This window comes from Eptatretus burgeri, chromosome 4, assembly GCF_056783735.1.
Source record: "Eptatretus burgeri isolate ZD-2024b chromosome 4, Ebu_testis_v1, whole genome shotgun sequence".
Lineage (NCBI taxonomy): Eukaryota > Metazoa > Chordata > Myxini > Myxiniformes > Myxinidae > Eptatretus > Eptatretus burgeri.
Window position 1 is genome coordinate 4,766,641 of NC_140964.1, and position 19,393 is coordinate 4,786,033.

The 19,393-nt window shown below is 44.7% G+C and overlaps 1 protein-coding gene across 8 annotated transcripts in view; it reads left to right on the forward strand.

Annotated features, from left to right (window-relative positions):
- The window catches only part of LOC147027374 (polypeptide N-acetylgalactosaminyltransferase 6-like), a 50,345-nt gene that overhangs the window by 27,850 nt on the left and 3,102 nt on the right, over positions 1-19,393 (forward strand). For 4 of the 8 annotated variants that reach the window (XM_085876730.1, XM_085876732.1, XM_085876734.1 and 1 more), the window contains exons 5-11: positions 526-675; positions 3,016-3,250; positions 3,586-3,703; positions 4,107-4,307; positions 5,614-5,745; positions 8,272-8,376; positions 10,936-11,088. In XM_085876730.1, the coding sequence (XP_085732856.1) occupies positions 526-675; positions 3,016-3,250; positions 3,586-3,703; positions 4,107-4,307; positions 5,614-5,745; positions 8,272-8,376; positions 10,936-11,088 (1,094 nt within the window). Of the gene's footprint in view, positions 1-525; positions 676-3,015; positions 3,251-3,585; positions 3,704-4,106; positions 4,308-5,613; positions 5,746-8,271; positions 8,377-10,931; positions 11,089-19,393 lie in introns of those variants that run through there. The other 4 variants (XM_085876731.1, XM_085876737.1, XM_085876736.1 and 1 more) reach the window with 4 other exon arrangements.

The following is a 19,393-nucleotide window of genomic DNA, read 5'->3' on the forward strand; positions in this document are numbered from 1 at the left end:
GTCGGCGAGTTATCGTCAGCACCCTGAACAAGTTTCAAATTCTTGCTTGGACTGTGAGTCGCCGAGGGATCTGATCTTCTTGGAGGTTCCTTGACACCAGGTTGCACCAATTGTAATCTTCTGCACTATAAACAAATTGATCAGGCGGTTTGCATGTTTCACTGTGAACGGCCTTCTTCGGATACAAAGGACAACCATTTTGCTTAATGGTCCCTTGATGGATTAATGAATCCTCAACTATATAATGCATCGTTCCTTCCATAAGCAGACTGTCTCTGCACGCATTGGTGACTTCAACACTATCGGTAAGAAAAAAAAATCAAGCGGTGTCTCAAAATTATAATTACGTTTTAGGATTATTGTTGCGCAGTGAATAATGTGTACAGTCGAAAACGCAACATCCGCGAGGTTCGATTGCAGTAACTCCAGGCTCTCGCAAAGTCATGTTGTTTGTCAATCATTGCTCAAAGCAATCGTCCCAGTCTCAGTACATGTGTGTCATCAGACATTCTGATTGTGTCGTAGATGAGCTGAAGGATAAGTTGGATGAACACTTCAAGCCCCTGGAGATGGTGAAAGTTTTGCGTCAGAAGGAGAGGAAAGGATTAACATCGGCTCGCCTTCTGGGAGCAAGTGTGGCCACGGGGGAGGTGTTAACCTTCCTGGATGCCCACTGTAAGTAATCGGGAATTGAGAAACATTTGCTTAAGAGAATCTATAACGAATGCACTTTAATTGCCATTTACCTGTGTTATTGCAGCACCGCTTACTACTCTGAGTTTGATTCCTGACTCGGCACTAAACTGTTATTCTGGTGCTTTGCAGGCAGGGCTTTCTATCGATTGGTACGCTGTCCTTCGGAGGAGATGTTTAAGCTGGCAGTCTCATCTGCCAACATTAGTTGGCAGGTGTTGCGGATCCAATAGCTCCTTTTGAAAAGAGCGGTGTAATTATAAGTTCTTCCACTGATACGTGGGGAGGAGGGCCACTGCATCAGCGGCACATCCGTGCCTCTGGAGATGATGCAAACAGCAGATAGGCGATCTGTGTGCATGAATGAATCGTCGTCAAGACAGCGAGACTGCAGAAGTTGGTTCAGATGAGTAGCAAGATTGGTGACTTTTTAGATGAAGGGAAATTAACTCAACACCAAAACTTTCAGAGTTGATTCATGAAAGAAAGTTTGAACTTGAATGAGTCACTTCTGAGTTTAGCGATCGTTGTTATTTCAAAACGTTTTAACAGCAATTCACCAGGAAAACTCAATTTCCCATCAGGTTGTCTGTTAAAACTCCTGCCACTGCACACTCCATAACTGAGATGTAATTATAGATGAATAACAAAATCATCTCTGGGTTGTACACAGCATGTGAAGTGTCTTGAGACTTGATGAGAATTCTGAGGCTGAAGAGGATTGCCTGAGAGGCGTGAAGACACCATGATAATTGCCTGCAATCTTTAACTGGATGACCGAAAAGTAAAGAGATTAGAACGTGAAGGCAACTACACTACATGCGTATGGCAGCTTGGCTGCCAGGTAGCTATCATTTCGCGGAAGCACGGCTGTGCCGCTGATGCTGTGCCCATCTACCAGTACACTGGTAATCATTTCACCAACCTCGACCTCAGAAGGATGACAGGCCGAGTCAACCCAACCTGGTGTTAATTCAGCAGCCAACAGGGCTCAAACTCAGAACACTAGGATCCCAAGCCAGTGACACTAACCACTAAGCCAACACCAGGCTTTTAAAGATGATGGCACCGTCGGGGTATCAACTTGGGGAAAAAAAATCCCTTTCACCTGGTCAACGTTTGGAGAAGGTGGCAATATCATCGCGTACTTCCATTGGCAGACTGTGTTACTATGCCCTGTGCAAGACTAGTTGAAGGCAAATGATTGGCATGAACAATGCTGGGATGTCCTTCAGTGAAATTGGACGTAGGCTTGTCTTCCATTGGACTGTTATCAGCACATTGGTCCACAAACATCAACGAACCAATGATGTTGATACTCACGTTGATTTCTCTGACTCAGGGTGACCGCTGACAGTGAAAAAGCTGCTCTGATCAGGCGAGTCAGATGTATTCCTTGTACCACAAGCACAGCGTTCCGGCATTAATGGAATCTCCCTTGGCGGTTATCAACGAGAACTGTCCGGAACCGGCGTCATACTGCAAGTTACAAAGTCTGGAGAACTGGTCACCCACTTCTCACAAGACCTCTTTTCATGCACGATGATGCCAGATCCTACCGTTCTCATGCAGTTACCGACTTCTTGCAAAGCATTGCCATTTCAACGTTGCCTCGGCCAGCTCGAAGTCCTGATTTAAATCGAATAGAGCACGTTTTGGATATTCTTGGGTGTAGATTTAAGAATATTGACCTTCCTGTGCAGACTATTTTGGAGAGTTAGAGGCTGCTTTGCACCAGGAACGGCAACAACTCCCTTTGGATTCTCTCTGGCCACTTCTTCAGGGGATGAGGAGTGTTGCATCAGTCATTCGTCCTAATGGTGCTTAATACACATCATTGACCTCTTAAGGAATTTAAGACATTCATTCCATTGTGACATCATTGGATGTCATGATTTACTGGTGTTGAGCCCGACATCACATGGTGTGTTGCCAGGAGCCCCATTCCAATGTCAGTGTTTTTGGAGTAGAACTATGCCATTTACAGACATTCTCATTTCGTGATTTAAAAAAATCAACAAAACCTCTGAATTTGTCTCAAGTCATTTGTCGAGCATGTATACTTTACCCATATATGGTTTTGTTTTTGATAAGCGTTATGGATTCTGAATAATTTTCTCGGTTATTGCTATGATCCAGGAAAACCCAGTCCATGCTGAACTTTTCTCCATGTGTACGTTATGCCTGCAATCCTCGATGTACACAACTCGGGCACAGTTTGGTGCGTCGTCGTGACCTTTAACAGTGAAACGAGACTATCCATGAGTCTGTGAGGTTCCCCAATTTCCAGAACATCTCATGTTTTTCCTCCATCTTTGGCAGGTGAGTGCTTCTACGGATGGCTAGAACCACTTCTCGCACGCATTGCTGAAAACCGCACACGTGTGGTTAGCCCTGAGATCGTTGCCATCGACCCAGACACCTTTGAATTTTCTAAACCCAGTGGCTCGGCCCACGAGGCAAGCCGTGGAATTTTTGACTGGGCTCTCACATTCGGCTGGGAACCAGTTCCAGTACGACTTCGATGGCATCGGCGGGACCAGCTGGACCCCATCATGTAAGTGGATGGGTTTATGTGATCGAGTTGGATAATGACTGAGTCTGAGTATTTAAAATACCTAGATGACTGATTTTAGTCCTGCATACATGTTTTTTTCTTTACGAACCAACTGATACAACAAAACTTGGAGATTAAGTCGTGTAATTAGAGAACATCTATGGAAATTTTTGGAATTTTTTTGTATGTCACGGAAGGCTGATGTAGAACTGGTTCAGAATATAGCATTGCTCAATGCATGAGTTCCATCTAAATCTTCTGGCCCAGACTTTACCTTTGACCTCTAATGTTACTCTCTGGCCATGTGACCAGCTGCTGACGGTGTGTCTCCATAGGTCACCAACATTTGCAGGTGGTCTTTTTTCCATCTCAAAGTCATACTTCGAGCATTTGGGAACATATGATGAGCAGATGGAGATATGGGGAGGAGAAAACATCGAGATGTCATTCCGGGTAATTTACTTAATTTTGTTCAGAAGGAACACTGACTTCGACTCGCGTTGTTTTCATAACACCAAGCTTGCTGGGTTGACTCCAGCCAAGAACCAGCGAGGCATGGTGGAAAACATGCATAACAGGAGGAAATTGATTGGACTGTTTGGTCCAGTCAATTTGGTTAAGTTTAAAAAAAACAAACTTTTACTTATGAAAGCACGCATTGAAATGTTAAACTAAAATAGCAAGTCAGTTAATCACGAACAGGTTGGTCAAGCCAAAGATAAGTACGGAAGAAAGTTTGTTTAACATCACTGCAACATTACATATATAACCTCGAGTTATAAAACCAAAATGTACAAGATAATTTAATATCCATTATTCACAAACTACAAAACAAATGCGTATTCTTCTGTGCTAGGTGTGGCAGTGTGGAGGCCGCCTCGAGATCATTCCCTGCTCTGTGGTTGGTCACGTTTTTCGCACGAAGAGCCCCCACAGCTTCCCAGCAGGACCATCTGTCATCACGCGAAACCTTGTGCGAGCTGCCGAGGTTTGGATGGATGAATATAAATCTATTTTCTATCGGCGCAACCGTGAGGCAGCGAGGATTGCATCCCAGGTGCGTGGGCACACGCTTAGCTGATCAGTGCCAAGGGTGAGAGCGAGACATCTCTGGCTCGATGCTGCATACCATTTATTATTTTCTAGACTTGGGTAAGGTGCTTGCACTGTCTTGGGAACTATATGTGTGTGTATATATATATAGATATATATATATATATATATATATATATATATATATATATATATATATATATATATATATATATATATATTTGGTTTGTGTATTCCAATGACATCTCACACCTGCAATTGGCAGAAATAACCAGACATCTCCCACCTATATTTATGCCACATGTCGATACAAATATGCAGCTTTTTTTTTTTTTTTAGAAAAGTTATCCCCCAAATGTATTTCTAAGAAGAATCACAATAGCCCAAGACACTCTAACATTCTTATCATTATATATATATATATATATATATATATATATATATATATATATATATATATAAATATATATACGTATATATTCAGTAATATGTGTCTGTATAACGTCATCTTTACCTCCGCCATCGAAAGTGGACAGACGTTATGTTTTCACCCGTTTGTTTGTGTGATTTGTTTTATTTGCCTGTGAGCATGACATGAAAAAAAGTTACGGACAGATTCGGCCGAAACTTGGTAAACAAGTTAGGTGTTAGGTCTTTGACAAAGTTGATTCGGTTTTGGTGAACATCCAGATCCGAGAACTTTTAAAGTGATTATTCACCGATGAAAGACGGGGCCAAAAACAATATGCAGCACAATATCTCAAAAAGTTGTGGACGAGTTATGACAAAACTTGGTGGATGAGTTGGTTTGGTGACAAGAACAAGCCGATTCGATTTTGGTTCAGGCGCGGATCCAGATCTGTAAAACAAAACGTAAATTGTTCAGCCTCGCAGAGGTACGTGCTCTACTGAATGCTATTCTTGTTTTCTTATGTGTCCCTGACTGTTGTTTATTGTTTGTATAACATTTTGAACATGTTGATGTGTCCATTTCCTACTTTTTGTGGCCACCACTATCTTTAAAAAGGCACTGAACAACTTTTAAAACATTCCTCGGTGTCTGGTAGAGTTATTTGTCATCAGGTCTAGTAACTCCACTTGTAGAGATTGTAAGGCACATTGTTCGGATAATAACCCACTTGTTCTTTTCACACAGTTGCGCTTTCCGAGGAAAGGCCTGTAAAGGTTTCGTTCGTATTTTTATGTATCACAAGCGTTGCCGCAGTGATACTTCTGTAAGAAGGAATAAATTGGATGATCTTGATTATTCCTCGGGTGTCTATTGGTTTTCCTATTTATTTATCACACAGAAGGCATTTGGTGATATATCTGAGCGTCTCAAACTCAGACAACAACTCTCTTGCAAAAACTTCAGCTGGTACCTGACCCACGTGTATCCAGAAGCGTACATCCCCGATCTCCATCCTGAAATCTTTGGAGCCGTAAGTTTCCTTTGTCCCTCTTTGTGGCGCTGCTATTTCTGTACCGTTTTATCAATTCCACCTGCGTAAAGCTCCCACATATGCAGTCGAGTTCCATGATGAGGAACACTCATTAAAACAAGTGGGATTTTTGCTGGACAATCCTGTTTTAATTAATTCATTTCAACTTGATATGAAAACGATGAAATGTAGAGTGTTGGGGGGGGGATCAATATTAATTGAGCCTGTATGAATAAATTAAATAAAACTCTGTTATGGATAAATACAAACTGTAGGTTGAACCAGATCAGGTGAAAGAGAAATTTTTAACTATATTTACTTTGGCGATGCCATGCTGCTTTTATACTTGCTTGCACTGAATTCTAGGGGGGCGTCTTTTGTATGTTTACTTATTTATTCATTTGGAAAGGGATTAGGGGAAGGGGGGGGGGATGGGGAGTGGAGTGTAGGAAGGAGGATTGTGGAGTGAGGAGTCCCAGTCGAAGATATTTTTTGATACAAACACTGGTACATAGATTGTCCCTGCAGGTTATTACCACACTGCTGTAATTGGAGTAAGTCAACCTGGTGGTAATGTGCTCAGCATTAAACTGTCTTGTTTTCAGTTCTGTACAAATCTAAACACATTTTGCTTTTCTGATGTGATATCAACAGGGGGCCCCATATTCTGGACCATACTGTCTTTCAGAGAGGATGTAAACATGGTTGTCTGACTTGTAAGTGTCCCACAGTCATAGTTCATGAAAAGGGTTATTGTGAGTGTTGTTGGATTGATGGTGAGTTTTGTGTTTTTTTTTTTACTATTAGGTCTGTCTACAGAAGGGAATGAACAAAGAGGAAAAGCTGAGCAGCGGGGGAGGGGGGGGGAGGATGGGAAGGAACCCCAAAATTATGAATTAAGATTATTGGGTGAGGACAGCTTAATGGGGATAATAAATATCATAGTTCAGGATTGGGGATGACAAGAGATGGTAGTGCACTGCTTGCTTGAAGTCCTGGAGGGAAGAGTGAGATCCTACCTCTGAAAAGTGATTCCGTAGATGGAAGATATAAAAGAGTTGAGATGTACAGTCAGCCTGAATTTTGCAAGTTTAACCAGGAGGGGGTTACTGGAAGAACGTGTGCTTTCTGGAGTTGCTGGGGAGGGTCAGAGGAATGAGAGCAGAGGGAGCAATGTTGGAGAATAGACGATTAGAAACAGAGACCACCGACCTGCCTGCAGTGTGAGAACAGACCTTGTGCTTCCGCCTCATCACGGGAGATTTCAATAATTCTGAGAGCTTTAGATCCTCTACAATCCAGGAGAGACAGAGGTGATGTTGGAGCACCATCTCAAAGCAGACAGCAGTACTCCATTGAGCTACAGGCAAGGGCCTTGCAGACTGGGCATTCTCCGTTGATCCCGGTGTTTGCTTGAAAAAAAAAAATCTGCTAGCTTTGGAGGCCAGCTTTACTCTGTTGTCAACCCAGGAAAGGTCATGTCTGATTGTGAGGATGAGAAGTTCAATAGACTGAACCTATTCCAGTGGCTGACTATAGAAATTGACAGGTGGGTTTGTTTGACCATCCTTTCCAGAGCGACAGGGTGAGACTGAGATTTTTCAGGATTGAAGGACATGTTCTATTTAACAAACCAACATCTAATCAATTACAGATCAGCAGAGAGTGATGTTGCTGCTGTCTGCCTATCGGTGAGATGGGGGTATTGCACACCACAATGTGGGGTCATCTGTAAAAGGGAAGAGAGCGTTTTCCAGATCACCAGATAGGTCATTAAAATATATTAGGAACAAGGCTGGGCCCAAAACACTGCCTCGTGGAACTCTAGAATCCACTTACGGCAACACATTGACTGCATGGGTGGAGGAAGTCAGAAATCCAGCAATGAAGGCCTTTTATGGTATAGATTATAGGCAGAGAGCTTTGTAAATACAACAGGATTCCAGACTTTGTCGAATTCCGGGGATATGTCCAGGGAGATGGTCCTAACCATTTGTTTGAGATTGAAGACCTCCAACCATTTTTGAGAGAGTAGCAGAGGCATGTCCAGAGTAGAGTGGGGAAGTTGAAGTGATTGGGTAAGTTGGTTTTTGATTTTGGGCAAACAGCAACATGGGAGTTGCAGGACAGTTGTTTTCTGACCTGCTGCAGGCCCAGGTGATTGTGCGGTAAAGGCATTGGAGCCAACACTGCGATGAAGTCTATTTACTACTTGAAGACCCAGGTTACCAGGGTGCAGCTCATGCTGTTTATGTTGTTTTAATCTATGCAAAAGATCATTGTAGTCCACACATCGGGTCATTATCAAATTGGTCATAATAGTATCCGCAAAGAATCTCGTGTGTCACCTTTTACAAAATTTGAATTTTGTTTCTTTATTTGCAAGATTTGACGAATAGTATGATGATCAAATGCATGCTGATTTGTAAGTTAACCATTTGTTATCGGATATGAAAGTTAGACACATTTACATCAGGAAATGGGAAATAAGGACGACTAAACAAATGGCGTTTTCCCCTTTTCAAGGTTCGGAATCGAGGATTGGACAAGTGTTTGGACACTGGGGGGGAAGGAGGACAAGCTGGTAAAGCACTCATACTGTACCCGTGCCATGGCCTTGGAGGCAATCAGGTATAAAGAGTTCTCGCATATCCCAAAAGGTTTTTAAAATCAGTTTGAATTTGAGATAACATTTCTTAAACAACATAATCAAAATATGTGTTTTTCTTACTTTAAAGAATAAATGCTTTTATTATTATTATTATTATTTTTCAAAGTTGCTTACACAGGTTGTCATTTGCAATACCCTAAAGCAGTGGTTCTTACTCTAATTTGCCAGACGACTCACGTTTCCGAAAATTTGGGCTCCGCGACCCCCTGTCATCCCTTGCAGGAGTAAAACCAAATTGGGGGATTTTTAAAAACTTTATTTGTCTTCATATGGGTGCAATATTTTTTTAGTTATGGATGTAAAACAATCATCATACCAAATACTTGTGTTACTCTACTTTTATAGTGTTGAAAGTTATTTGTATTACATAACATACCCATTTTACTATGCATATTTAAACAATGAACATAAATATTTAATACAGTATTTAATTGACATATCAACATCAGTGTGGGTTGTGCACTACCTGGTAATATGAAATTGAAGAAAAAAAAATAATGTATTTTTTTTAATTGCAGGGTTATTTAAAAAAAAAAAACTTTACCGATGAAAATCTGTGACAAAAAGTCTGGAACCGAGGCCATTTTTATTTCTTTTTTTGCAAACATATCAATTGGGGGGATGCTCTTACTCAACGAACATTCGTTGGTCACTCTCGATGTCACTCAGCCTGTTTCTGCCTTTAGTTTTGATTACGACTAAAGTCGAGAATGCAAGTTCACATGGATAAGTTCTTCGAAACAGCACTGTGACTTGTGTGACTGCCTTGAAAATTTGCGGGTATTTGCCCCTCATCTTCAGCCAAAAGTAAATTATATTCACACTTGATACGTGTTGCATTTTGGCATCTCCATCCCGGCGTAACTCCAGGAGTTCTACTTGAACTGTCTTCTTCAACAACATCGATTTGACATGGAAATTGGTTTTGAATAAGGGAGAAAAGTTTATGAAACCCGGAGACCTCTGGGGAGTATAGGTCCAATTCCATCTTGTGTTTGTGTCAGTGTGCACAAACTGTGTCCTTAAATTCACCTGGGTCCACCTCAAACTCTTCTTCAAACTGTGCAGTTGTCGGGAAAGCAGTGAAAAGGGACTTCTCTACTTTCATCACCAAAAGATCAAACTTGTCCTTGAAAGCATGAATTTTCCCTGTTGCTTCAATAATATTTATGTCTTGTCCCTGCATTGCCATATTCAACGTGTTGAGTCTGCCGAAAATGTCCACTAAAAAACAAACCAGCTACAACATCCACATTGCATTCTCAAGCTTTGAAAGTAACTCCACCTTCTTATGCTACTTCAAGAATTGAGCTACCTCAGCTTGGAGCTCAAACATGTGGTCAAGAACCTTGCCACTTGGCAACCAGTACCATGTGGAGGAGATGCATTTTATGACGGCTCCCATATCTTGACACAGAAGGCAAAACAAATGTGATTTAAATGGATTTGCCTTGATTTAGTTGGTAGTCTTCAAAACTGTGTCTAAAACTGCCTTCAGATCATCAGGTAAGGTTCTCGTAGCAAGAGCTTCTCAAAGCAAAATGTAGTGCAGACCAATGACGTTTGGAGCAATGTCGTGCTTTAAAACTTGAAACCCTGATGTCGCACCCATCGTCGCTGGTGCACCATCTGTTGTTACTCCATATAGCTTCTGTCATGGCAGCTTATGTTGAATGCCAAAATCTCGCACCTTCCAGAAAATATCGGCTGCACAGGTATGCTTCTCATTGGGGGGGGGGGGAGCCGGGGAGGGCTCAGATTACACACCACCCGTGAAACTTCGTGCTTCCACTCTCACAAGGCATTGTCAGAGTGTCCTTTTGTAAGCCTCACATGTGCATAAAAATATTGTGGAAGCATTAGGCATAAGTGAGGACTTTCAAGTTCTGTTTGTAAGTGAATTTGTGGTGGCACAGGCAGCGTGTGGCCCCCATGGGGGCCGTGCCCCACTGTTTGAGTAACATTGCTCGAAAGCATAGGCTCGCAAACTTTTTTGTCCACGACCCAAAATTTGAAATCGCATTCCTCATGCGACCCAAAAGGTATCAGTACCTACCATAAAATTGTCGGAGTAAATGCATTTGACGTGAAAACTCCCCTCAAAAACCGGGATGTGAGAAGTTGGCAAGTTGGCAATGTTTGAATATGGTATATCGCTGTAAGATCAAGTGGTGCGTCATCATCCTCAACCCATCAGAAGGCCCTCGTGACCCAAGTTTGGGGTGTGACCCTGGGTTTTGGAAACCTGCTCTAAAGCCTGCACATGTGTGGCCACCTGGCTTATGTGACCAACATCCCATCTGTAAATCATTTTGCTTTTGGAAGTGCCCTTTATATTATGTGGCCATTTCTTTGTTGGCTGTAGTGGCCCCACAAAGCAGGTTGTCATTTATCTGCTTTGCTCCATCTTAATGACATCCCATTGGATAATACTGTATGGCCTCTTCTTAATGCTCGTTTCACCACTGCCCATTACCTCTTCCCATATTCCCGAAATGGCTTGCTGCACACGGAGACAGTACTTTGAATATACGGTACAGGGGGACATGCGACACAATGTGCAGTGGCCCCTGTGCGTACATGCCATGCTGGATGCCGTGTGTCTTGAGGTGTGTCGCCATCATAGTGCCGGCATGCTCGTGCCGGGCGAGCAGCGGTGGACCCTACGTAAGGTACTTGCTCGAATTGTCGCCCATTTCATTTTTTTTTGTTTTTCCTTTGCCGTTCGGCACTTGCATGAGCCTCTGCATCTGTGTGAAGTTTTTTTTTTCTGGTCATGATTGATTCTTGTAGTTTTCAGAGTGATATGTTTCCAAAAATCTCAGTGATCATTCCGGATTCGTTTGTGCTGCTATTGATTTTATGTTCTCTGTTTATGCTGATTGCTCTTCGTATTGAGTTATGACTCCCACGTATTTTTTTCATGCTCATTCTCTTTATTTCGATCCTGCGTCTCAGGCTCTGCCACTCACTCTGCCTCCATCTCCTCTGTCCCATTATTCACCGCCCTCGCTTTAATTCCTGCCTCATGCCTTGTTTATGAATGAATAAATAAATAAATAAATAAAACCCCTTTCTTTACCTGATGTTTTGTTTGTCAATCTCGCTTTCTGTTGACCACATATTCCACAGTTTCTGCCTCCTTAGGCCAAGTAAAATAAATTATTAGTTTCTCATCTGGGCTTTTCAAAAAAACAGGAGGGGGTGCCTTACTATTTGATATTGTTGCGGACTCAGGGTTTGAGGTTCACCATGAGGCAAAGCTCCGTGGTTCCTTCTGAATGCCCATTCCTGTAGGCTGACGTGCAGTGAAAAACACGGTCCGGCAGGTTGCTAAGCAACCTTGAACATCAATTAACTTCATCAACTCTAACAGAGTTATCCATCTCACTTTGTTCACCTGAGGAGCTAATTTAACCAAGTTTCTTGCCCTCAGTGCACACTCGGATTACTGTTGAGCGATACAGTGAGTGTACGCTGGCTAACAAGAGCAAATCACGTGGGGTACAACTTCCCGGCTAACAATTCTTGTGGACTATGCTCAACCAATGGTGGAAAGGACAACTGAGACTGATTTGAAAGAACAACAAACAATCTATAGACAAAAGCACTGAGGAGAAAAAAAAGAACGGAGTGTGGGGTCCACTTCTTCTCTCACCTCACACAACCAAATGGGGCTGTGCTGAACCAAATATACAAGGGGGGGGGGGTGGGAGGGTTGGATAGCAAAGATTGGCAGTGGAGTGGTGATGCAGTGCGATGGGACATGCAGCTCCATTTCTGAGGCGTCCAGCACAAGTAGGCAAATCCTCTCAGGAATCCCTGGTATGTCAACGGCAAACAGCTTCATTTCTGCTGCGCACTCAGGACAAGCAGCTCCACCGCGAACCAAACTGTGTTCTGGGCTTTTTATATTACTCTCCGGACAAGCTTTTAGGCAACTTCCGTCTCATTGAGCGATGTTTGAGTGATGGTGGATTGTAAGTAGAATTGAGTGATAGTGGATTGTAAGTAGCAGAGAATTTTGAATGGACCGATGGGATATTGAAAGAAGGATTTATAGTGGGAGGGGGTGAGGGGAGTTAAGGTTGTGGAAGACATCACACCGGGGATACACAACGTAACCTCAACGCATGTCCCCTCAAACCATTTGACTAGGGGCAAATATGTACCTGCCACATGAACGTATTAAATAACTCATTCTCAGGACATCCTACGTGTACATCAATGCCTTACTCCAGGGTACATTTCCAAAACCAACACACTATTTTCCAGATTGTTGATATTTTTTCCAAGATGGCCACCACATGGTGACATCAACCAGAAAGAGACTAGCACTACCACCAACACACATCCAATGTACCATTAAAAATGACGTTGGTCATATACCTGATAAGTCAACATTTTCTGCAGCAGTGGCACTGTCTGCTGTCCTGTAAGCTTGTACGTATTCAACCGGTACTAGATATATGTGGACTTGCACTACTGACCTGAGCAGTCTGGTAGTTGTCGTCAATGTGCGATCCCTGGTCGAATTCCCCATTTGCAAGTTCGTTGTAAATGTCCCCCAGAGTCTGGGTTCCATTGAACACCTTACGAGCATACCATGGCTTCAAAATCTTTCTGACAGCCTTCCGGATGCATACACAAATGAACACCATTTTAAATATTATTCCTTTTTTTTAATACAGGGTGTAACAAAATTCTGGAATCGTAGGTTAATTTATTTTCTGTTTTTTCTTTTCTTCTGAAATCAGTTGTGTATGCCAACCGGCCGTGAACAATAGAGGCATTGAAAGAACATATTTGAGAGGAATGTAACAAAATCGGTATGTATGGATACACTGCATGCAGTCGTTGAGACAACAAAACGCTGAGTTTATAACTACAAAGTACACTACGGATTATAATTTGAATATTTGCTGGAATAAAAGTCTGATTCAGGAATTTTGTGACACAATTAACCTACGATTCCAGAATTTTGTAACACTATATATCTGGAGAGAAAATAGTAAATATCAAAAAAGGAGGCAGCCATCAAAAAGGAAGCGGGTGGGGATGACAAACTAAGAAATTATTTTACTTGGCTTTACCCACGTCTTGCTAAATATTGACCCCATCAAACCTGTCACTTTCTGTCCTGCTTCAAAACTTTTCCCTTTCTTCCTTCTCAAAATGACCTCAAGTTATAATAATCAAATGCCATTTATATCTTTCATTCTTAACTCATTCATTCAGGCCCGAACTTTCATACCTTTACTCCATTCTTCTCCGTCCGATCCCCTCACTCCATCAATTTATGGAATTTTAAATGTCAATTTAAAAATTTTCAATCTTCCCACGTCGTTGCTTTCAAATACCTTCTTCCCCTTCTGCTTTCCATTCTCCCCTCTCTTTTCCCCCGATGTCGATGCCCCCTCTCTTTTCCTCCTGTGTTGATGCCCCTCTCTTCTCTCCGTGTCGTGGCCTCTCCTCTTCTCCTGTGTCGTGGCCCCTCTCTTCATCTCCTGTGCCACAGTGCCCTCTCTCTCTCCACATGCGTCCCTCCCCCTTTCTACTTCCCCCTTTCTCTCTCTCACCTCACACAACCCAACGGGCTTTGCTGGTCCAAACATACAAGGGGTTGGGTGTGGAGGGTGGATGGGAAAGATTGGCGGTGGAGTGGTGATGCCATGCGATGGGATGTGCTGCTCCATTTCTGAGGCATCAAGCACAAGCAGAGTTGATGTGTTCCCCACCCTCTCCACTTCCCCACCCTCTCCACTTCGCCAGCTTCCTTCCCCCTCTCTGCGTCCTCAGCATCCCTCTCCCTTTCCACTTTCCCAGCATCCCTCCCCCTTTCCGCTTCCCCAGCATTCTGCCGCGTTTCTGCTTCCCCAGCACCCTGTCCCCTTCAGCTTCCCACCCCCTTTCCATTTCTAGAGTGCCCCGCCCCCTTTTGCTCTTCCCCAGTATCCTGTCCCTTTTCTGCTCCCCCAGCTTCCCACCCCATTTCCACTTCCCCAGTGTCCTACCCCTTTCCACTTCCACAGTGCGCTGCCCTTTTCCTCTTCCCCAGTGTCCCACCCTCTTTCTGCTTCCCTAGCGTCCCACCCCCTCCTCCTCCCCCATCCCTCACTCTGTGAACCTCCAACATCCAAAGTCTTCCCTCCAATTTGACAGCTCTCATTCCAAGCTTCCACTGTTAAACCTGATGTTATCTACTTCACAGAATCCTTCCTCCCACAGGATGTCCCCAATTCCTTGTTCTCCCCCCCCTCCCCCTGTTGTGTATTGTCTTTTATGGTTTGACAGGCCTGAATCACTTTCTGGTGGTGGAGTTGCAGTTTCCGTCAAGAATTCCATTTCCCACTGCCCGTGTACGACCCTTCCACCTCCTAACCCCCAGGAGTACCTTTGGCTGTGCTTTCCCTTCCACAACCACCTCATGTTTGTCTGTGTGCTGCACCATCCTGATAAGTTACAGAACAAGTTCGAGTTTCAGGGTGTTTCGTCAATTTTTCACGCAGTTATGTGCTTTTAGTACTTTGAAAACATCACATCGGTAGGGGACATGCACTGCAAAGCAATTCTCGCTCTTGTTTGTTCATCTTTTCTCTTGCATTTGGAACCATCTTACCCAGTCTGTTTAGTCCCATTCCTCCCTCCAGGACTTCAAGACAGCTGTTCACCACTACCTCAGGTCATCCCCCATCCATACTCATGATCTCTTCAACCCCATAAAACTACCATTTGCAAGCCCCCCCCTTTTCCAGGTTATTTTGATTTTTTTTCCTCCTCTCCTTCACCTCTTTTTTTTTGTCAGTTCTGTTCGTTTGTTCCTTTTCTGATTCATCCCCACTTTCCCTGCCTCTTTTTTGCTGTGATTCATTCAGCTTGTATGTAGCTTCTTCATTGCAATGTGTCTTTCTCTCCATCCCCTTTATCTCACGCTCACTTCAAAGGGCGGAGGATCTCCTTGTGAGCTAACGGCCATCCATATCTAGTGCCCAGCTGTGTCTGCGGACGTCCTCCTGCAGTTGAGTTACTTTTTATTTGGAGGTTGGTGGCAGGATTTGCACTCCAGCCACCGTAAAACCCTTTATTCCGAAAACACAAAAATGCTAAAAAATCTGAAAACCCACTCAGTGGGAGTACCTCCTGTGCAGCTTCCCTTCGCAGGGCAGCTCACCGGATAACGGGATTGGGGCAAAGCCTTCGGGACCCCCAATCCTTGATGATAGGATGGAAACCATCGGGTAACATTCCTGGGTAAGATTGCGGGAGAGTGTGTCGGAATGGTGCTGAGGTGTCGTCCACCAGACGGCGGTCTCCTTGGGTTAACCTGAGGCGGTCCCTTCGAGTGGGTGCCTACAATGTCCTATCTCTAAGAGAGGGTGATCACCTGTCTCTGTTATCATCTGAACTCAAGCGTTTGGACATCGGTATTGCAGCACTCTCTGAGGTTCGGAGACCGGATTGCGGCGAGATAATGGTGTGTGGTTACACCTACTATTGGTCTGGTCACTCTGATGGTTGCCATACTCAAGGAGTTGCTGTAGCTGTGTTCAATAAGCTGACCCCAATGATAATTGAGGTAACACCGGTCAAAGAGCGTATTATGAGACTAAGGATTCGTCATTCCTTAGGTGTCATTTCCCTGGTCTCTGTCTATGCTCCGACTGAGGCGAGTAATCTCACCGTGAAGGATGAATTCTACGCCACACTCGAGTCTGTGGTTGATCAGTGCCCCAGACGAGATACACGTCAAGTCTTCGGGGAATTCAATGCATCGACTGGAACGGATAGGGATGGTTATGAGACGTTTATTGGTCCCCATGGGTCAGGAACAATGAACCAGAATAGCACTAAGTTTCTTGACTTTGCAAGAAGTCATGGACTTAGGGTGGCTGGTTCATGGTTTCAGTGCCCACAAGCTCATCACTGGACTTGGTATTCCAAAGCTGGCAGTGTGGCAAAGGAGATTGACCATGTCCTCGTTGATGGTCGCTGGAGGATGATCCAGAACTGCAGGGTCGAGCAGAGTGCTCAGTTCCTCAATACTGACCACCGGCTTGTTGTAGCAACTCTAATGCTGCACCTTAAATCCGGGAAAATGGCACCATCTCAGCCTCGGTTGGATGTTGGTAAGCTCAAAGATGAGAGGGTAGCTGATGAGTTTGCGAACAGGCTGAGTGGACATTTGGGGGGTCTGGGTGCTTTGGGGGGTCCTGAAGAGTTGTGGAGTGCCTTCAAGAGCACCATCCTTGATGTTGCCGGTGGATGTCTTGGAACTCACCGCAGGGCAAAGAAGAATTTTGTCTCTTAAGGGACACTGGATACCATTGACCAGAGTCGCAAGGCCAGGCTGAATGGCAGAGCTGAGCTGTTCAGGGAGCTGAGGCGTAAAACTGTACGTGCACCAAGGGTGGACAAGGAGGCCTATGTGTGAGGAATCTGTGAGGGGGTAGAGCATCACCTGTGCTCAAGTGATTCTCGTCCCACTTTCAGGGGAATTCGCACATTGCGTTCATCCAAGCCCATCCCTCGGAGCACTGCAGTTAGAGCAGAGAGTGGTAGGCTCTTGAAAGAGGAGTCTGAAGTGAAGGTCCACTGGGCCGGTTACTTTGAGCGGTTGTACCAGGCTGATTGTACAAGGAGCGGTTGTACAAGGAGACTGAAACCACCAGCTGTCGAGTTGGACGTCAAGGGTGTTACAGTCCCTGTTGCTGACCCTCCAATCAACTGTGGTCCACCTTCGCTTATGGAAACACGGGCTGCAGTGAACCGGTTGAAACGGGGTAAAGCTCCAGGGATCTGTGGCATCCATGCTGAACTTCTCAAGGCTGGTGGAAATGCTGCACTCGTGTCGTTGCACGCAGTTTTGTGCTCTGCCTGGAACACAGGCATCATCCCAACTGATTGGAAGAGGGGCCTTGTTGTTCCTCTCTGGAAAGAGAAGGGTGATCGCCAAGACTGCAACAACTACCGAGGGGTGACGCTGCTCTCAGTGCCAGACAAGGTCTTTGCTCGGATAATTCTTGATAGGGTTCGCCACTATCTGCTTGAGCACCAGCATCCAGAGCAGTAAGGCTTTACACCAAAGAGGTCAATGATTGACTGTATCCTTGCTCTTCGGGTCCTCACCGAACGCAGAGGAGAGTGTCGGCAGGGGATGCTTGCAGCCGATGTTGATCTCTGTAAAGCGTTCGATTCAGTGAATCAGGATGCCCTCTGGAGGATTCTTGGTCTTCGTGGGGTGCCACCAAAACTGATCGATCTGATGTCTGAACTCTACTCTGGTACTGAGAGTGCTGTGAAATGTGGTGGTACCATCTCTGACTTATTTGCAGTTGTTACTGGAGTTCGTCAGGGGTGTTTACTGACCCCACACTTTTCAGCACTTGTATGGACTGGATTCTAGGGAGGATGTCGGAGAGATAAAGCTGCGGTGCATCGTTTGGGAATCCCAAGATCTCAGACCTTGATTTCGCAGATGATGCAGTCACCTTTGCGGAGACTTTCGATATCCTTTTGGGGGCCCTCGAGGTGCTGAATGAGGAGTCGGAGCCGCTGGGATTACGGGTTTCTTGGGTCAAAATTAAGATCCAGGCTTTCAGTGACATCTTGGATGCTGCTGTCCTGTCTGTGTCTGTTTGTGGTGAGGATGTTGAGGTCGTGGAGAGATTCACTTACCTTGGCAGTGATATTCATGTCTCTGCTGGCTGTGAGTCAGAGGTCAATAAACATCTGGGTCAGGCCTGGGGAGTCATGGATTCACTGGATCCATGGTGTGGCGTTGCCGGCACCTGTGCGGGACGACGAAAGTCCGAGTTTTCAGGTCCTTGGTGCTTCCAGTCTTGCTCTATGGATGCGAGGCTTGGACTCTGACCAAGGATCTGAGACAGAGACTTAATTCCTTTGGTACCAGGTCTCTTTGGAGAATCCTTGGCTATCGCTGGTCGGATTTTGTGTCCAACGAGCGGTTGCCGAGAGAAACTCGGATGAGATTTGTTTCCTGCGTAGTCCGTGAGTGTCAGTTGCAACTGTATGGACATGTGGCTCGTTTTCCTGACGCTGATCCTGCTCACCAGATTCTCTCAGCGAGGGAGTCTCTTGAGTGGAGGAGGCCAATGGGCCGACCACGTGCTTCGTGGTTGCAGCAGGTTGACCGGCATCTCAAGATGGGGATGGGCCTGGCATCTGCCTGGGGGATGGCCAGACGGAGGCCCCTGGAGTACCGGTGGAAAGTGGACGCAGCGACGCGCTGTTCTGGCACATGCTCCCATACCTGACCTGATTTCTACTCCGATGTTGGTGTTTCCCCCTCTCCATTATGTTCTCTTCCATTTTGCTCTGTCTCTTCCAAGAACCTTGATCATGTATACAAATAACAAAGAAAAATAACTCGGGCTGCCTTTCCTTCGAAGTGATATCATAGATTTGACTTTTTGTATGCTCTTCTTGGCCATCTTTATATGAAGTCTATAATGTGGCAGAATTCCCCCTCCAACACCCCTTCCCTCATCCTCATGTTCCCAAATAATTTATTCTCCTCCCCTCCTGCACTCAACCTCCATCTGTCCCACCCCTTTCTTTCACTGTGTACAATTTTCTTATTCATTACCCCCACTTGAAGAGGTCAATTCACTCGAATCTAAAATCACTGACCATAACCATTCCCCCCAATAGACATTACAAAAATGTTTCCCAATATAATGTCCAAAGCATTGGCAGCACCAGGTCCTTCTCCTCTGTAACCTTTGCCCACCATCAGCCATGATATCTGCTGGGCATACCAGATATTAAATATAGCCTGCAGATCAGCAGCAAACTGGATAATCCTCCATTGTGCTGAATCCTTTTGTTAATTTGAACACCTCGCAGCCTGCATGGCCTCTCTCCCGTGCTCGATGGAGCACTGCTCTCTCTCCTATGGGCTGGCGCCCCCACTTCTGATTCATCTCTCTTGAATGTTATGGAATCCAAACGCAATCA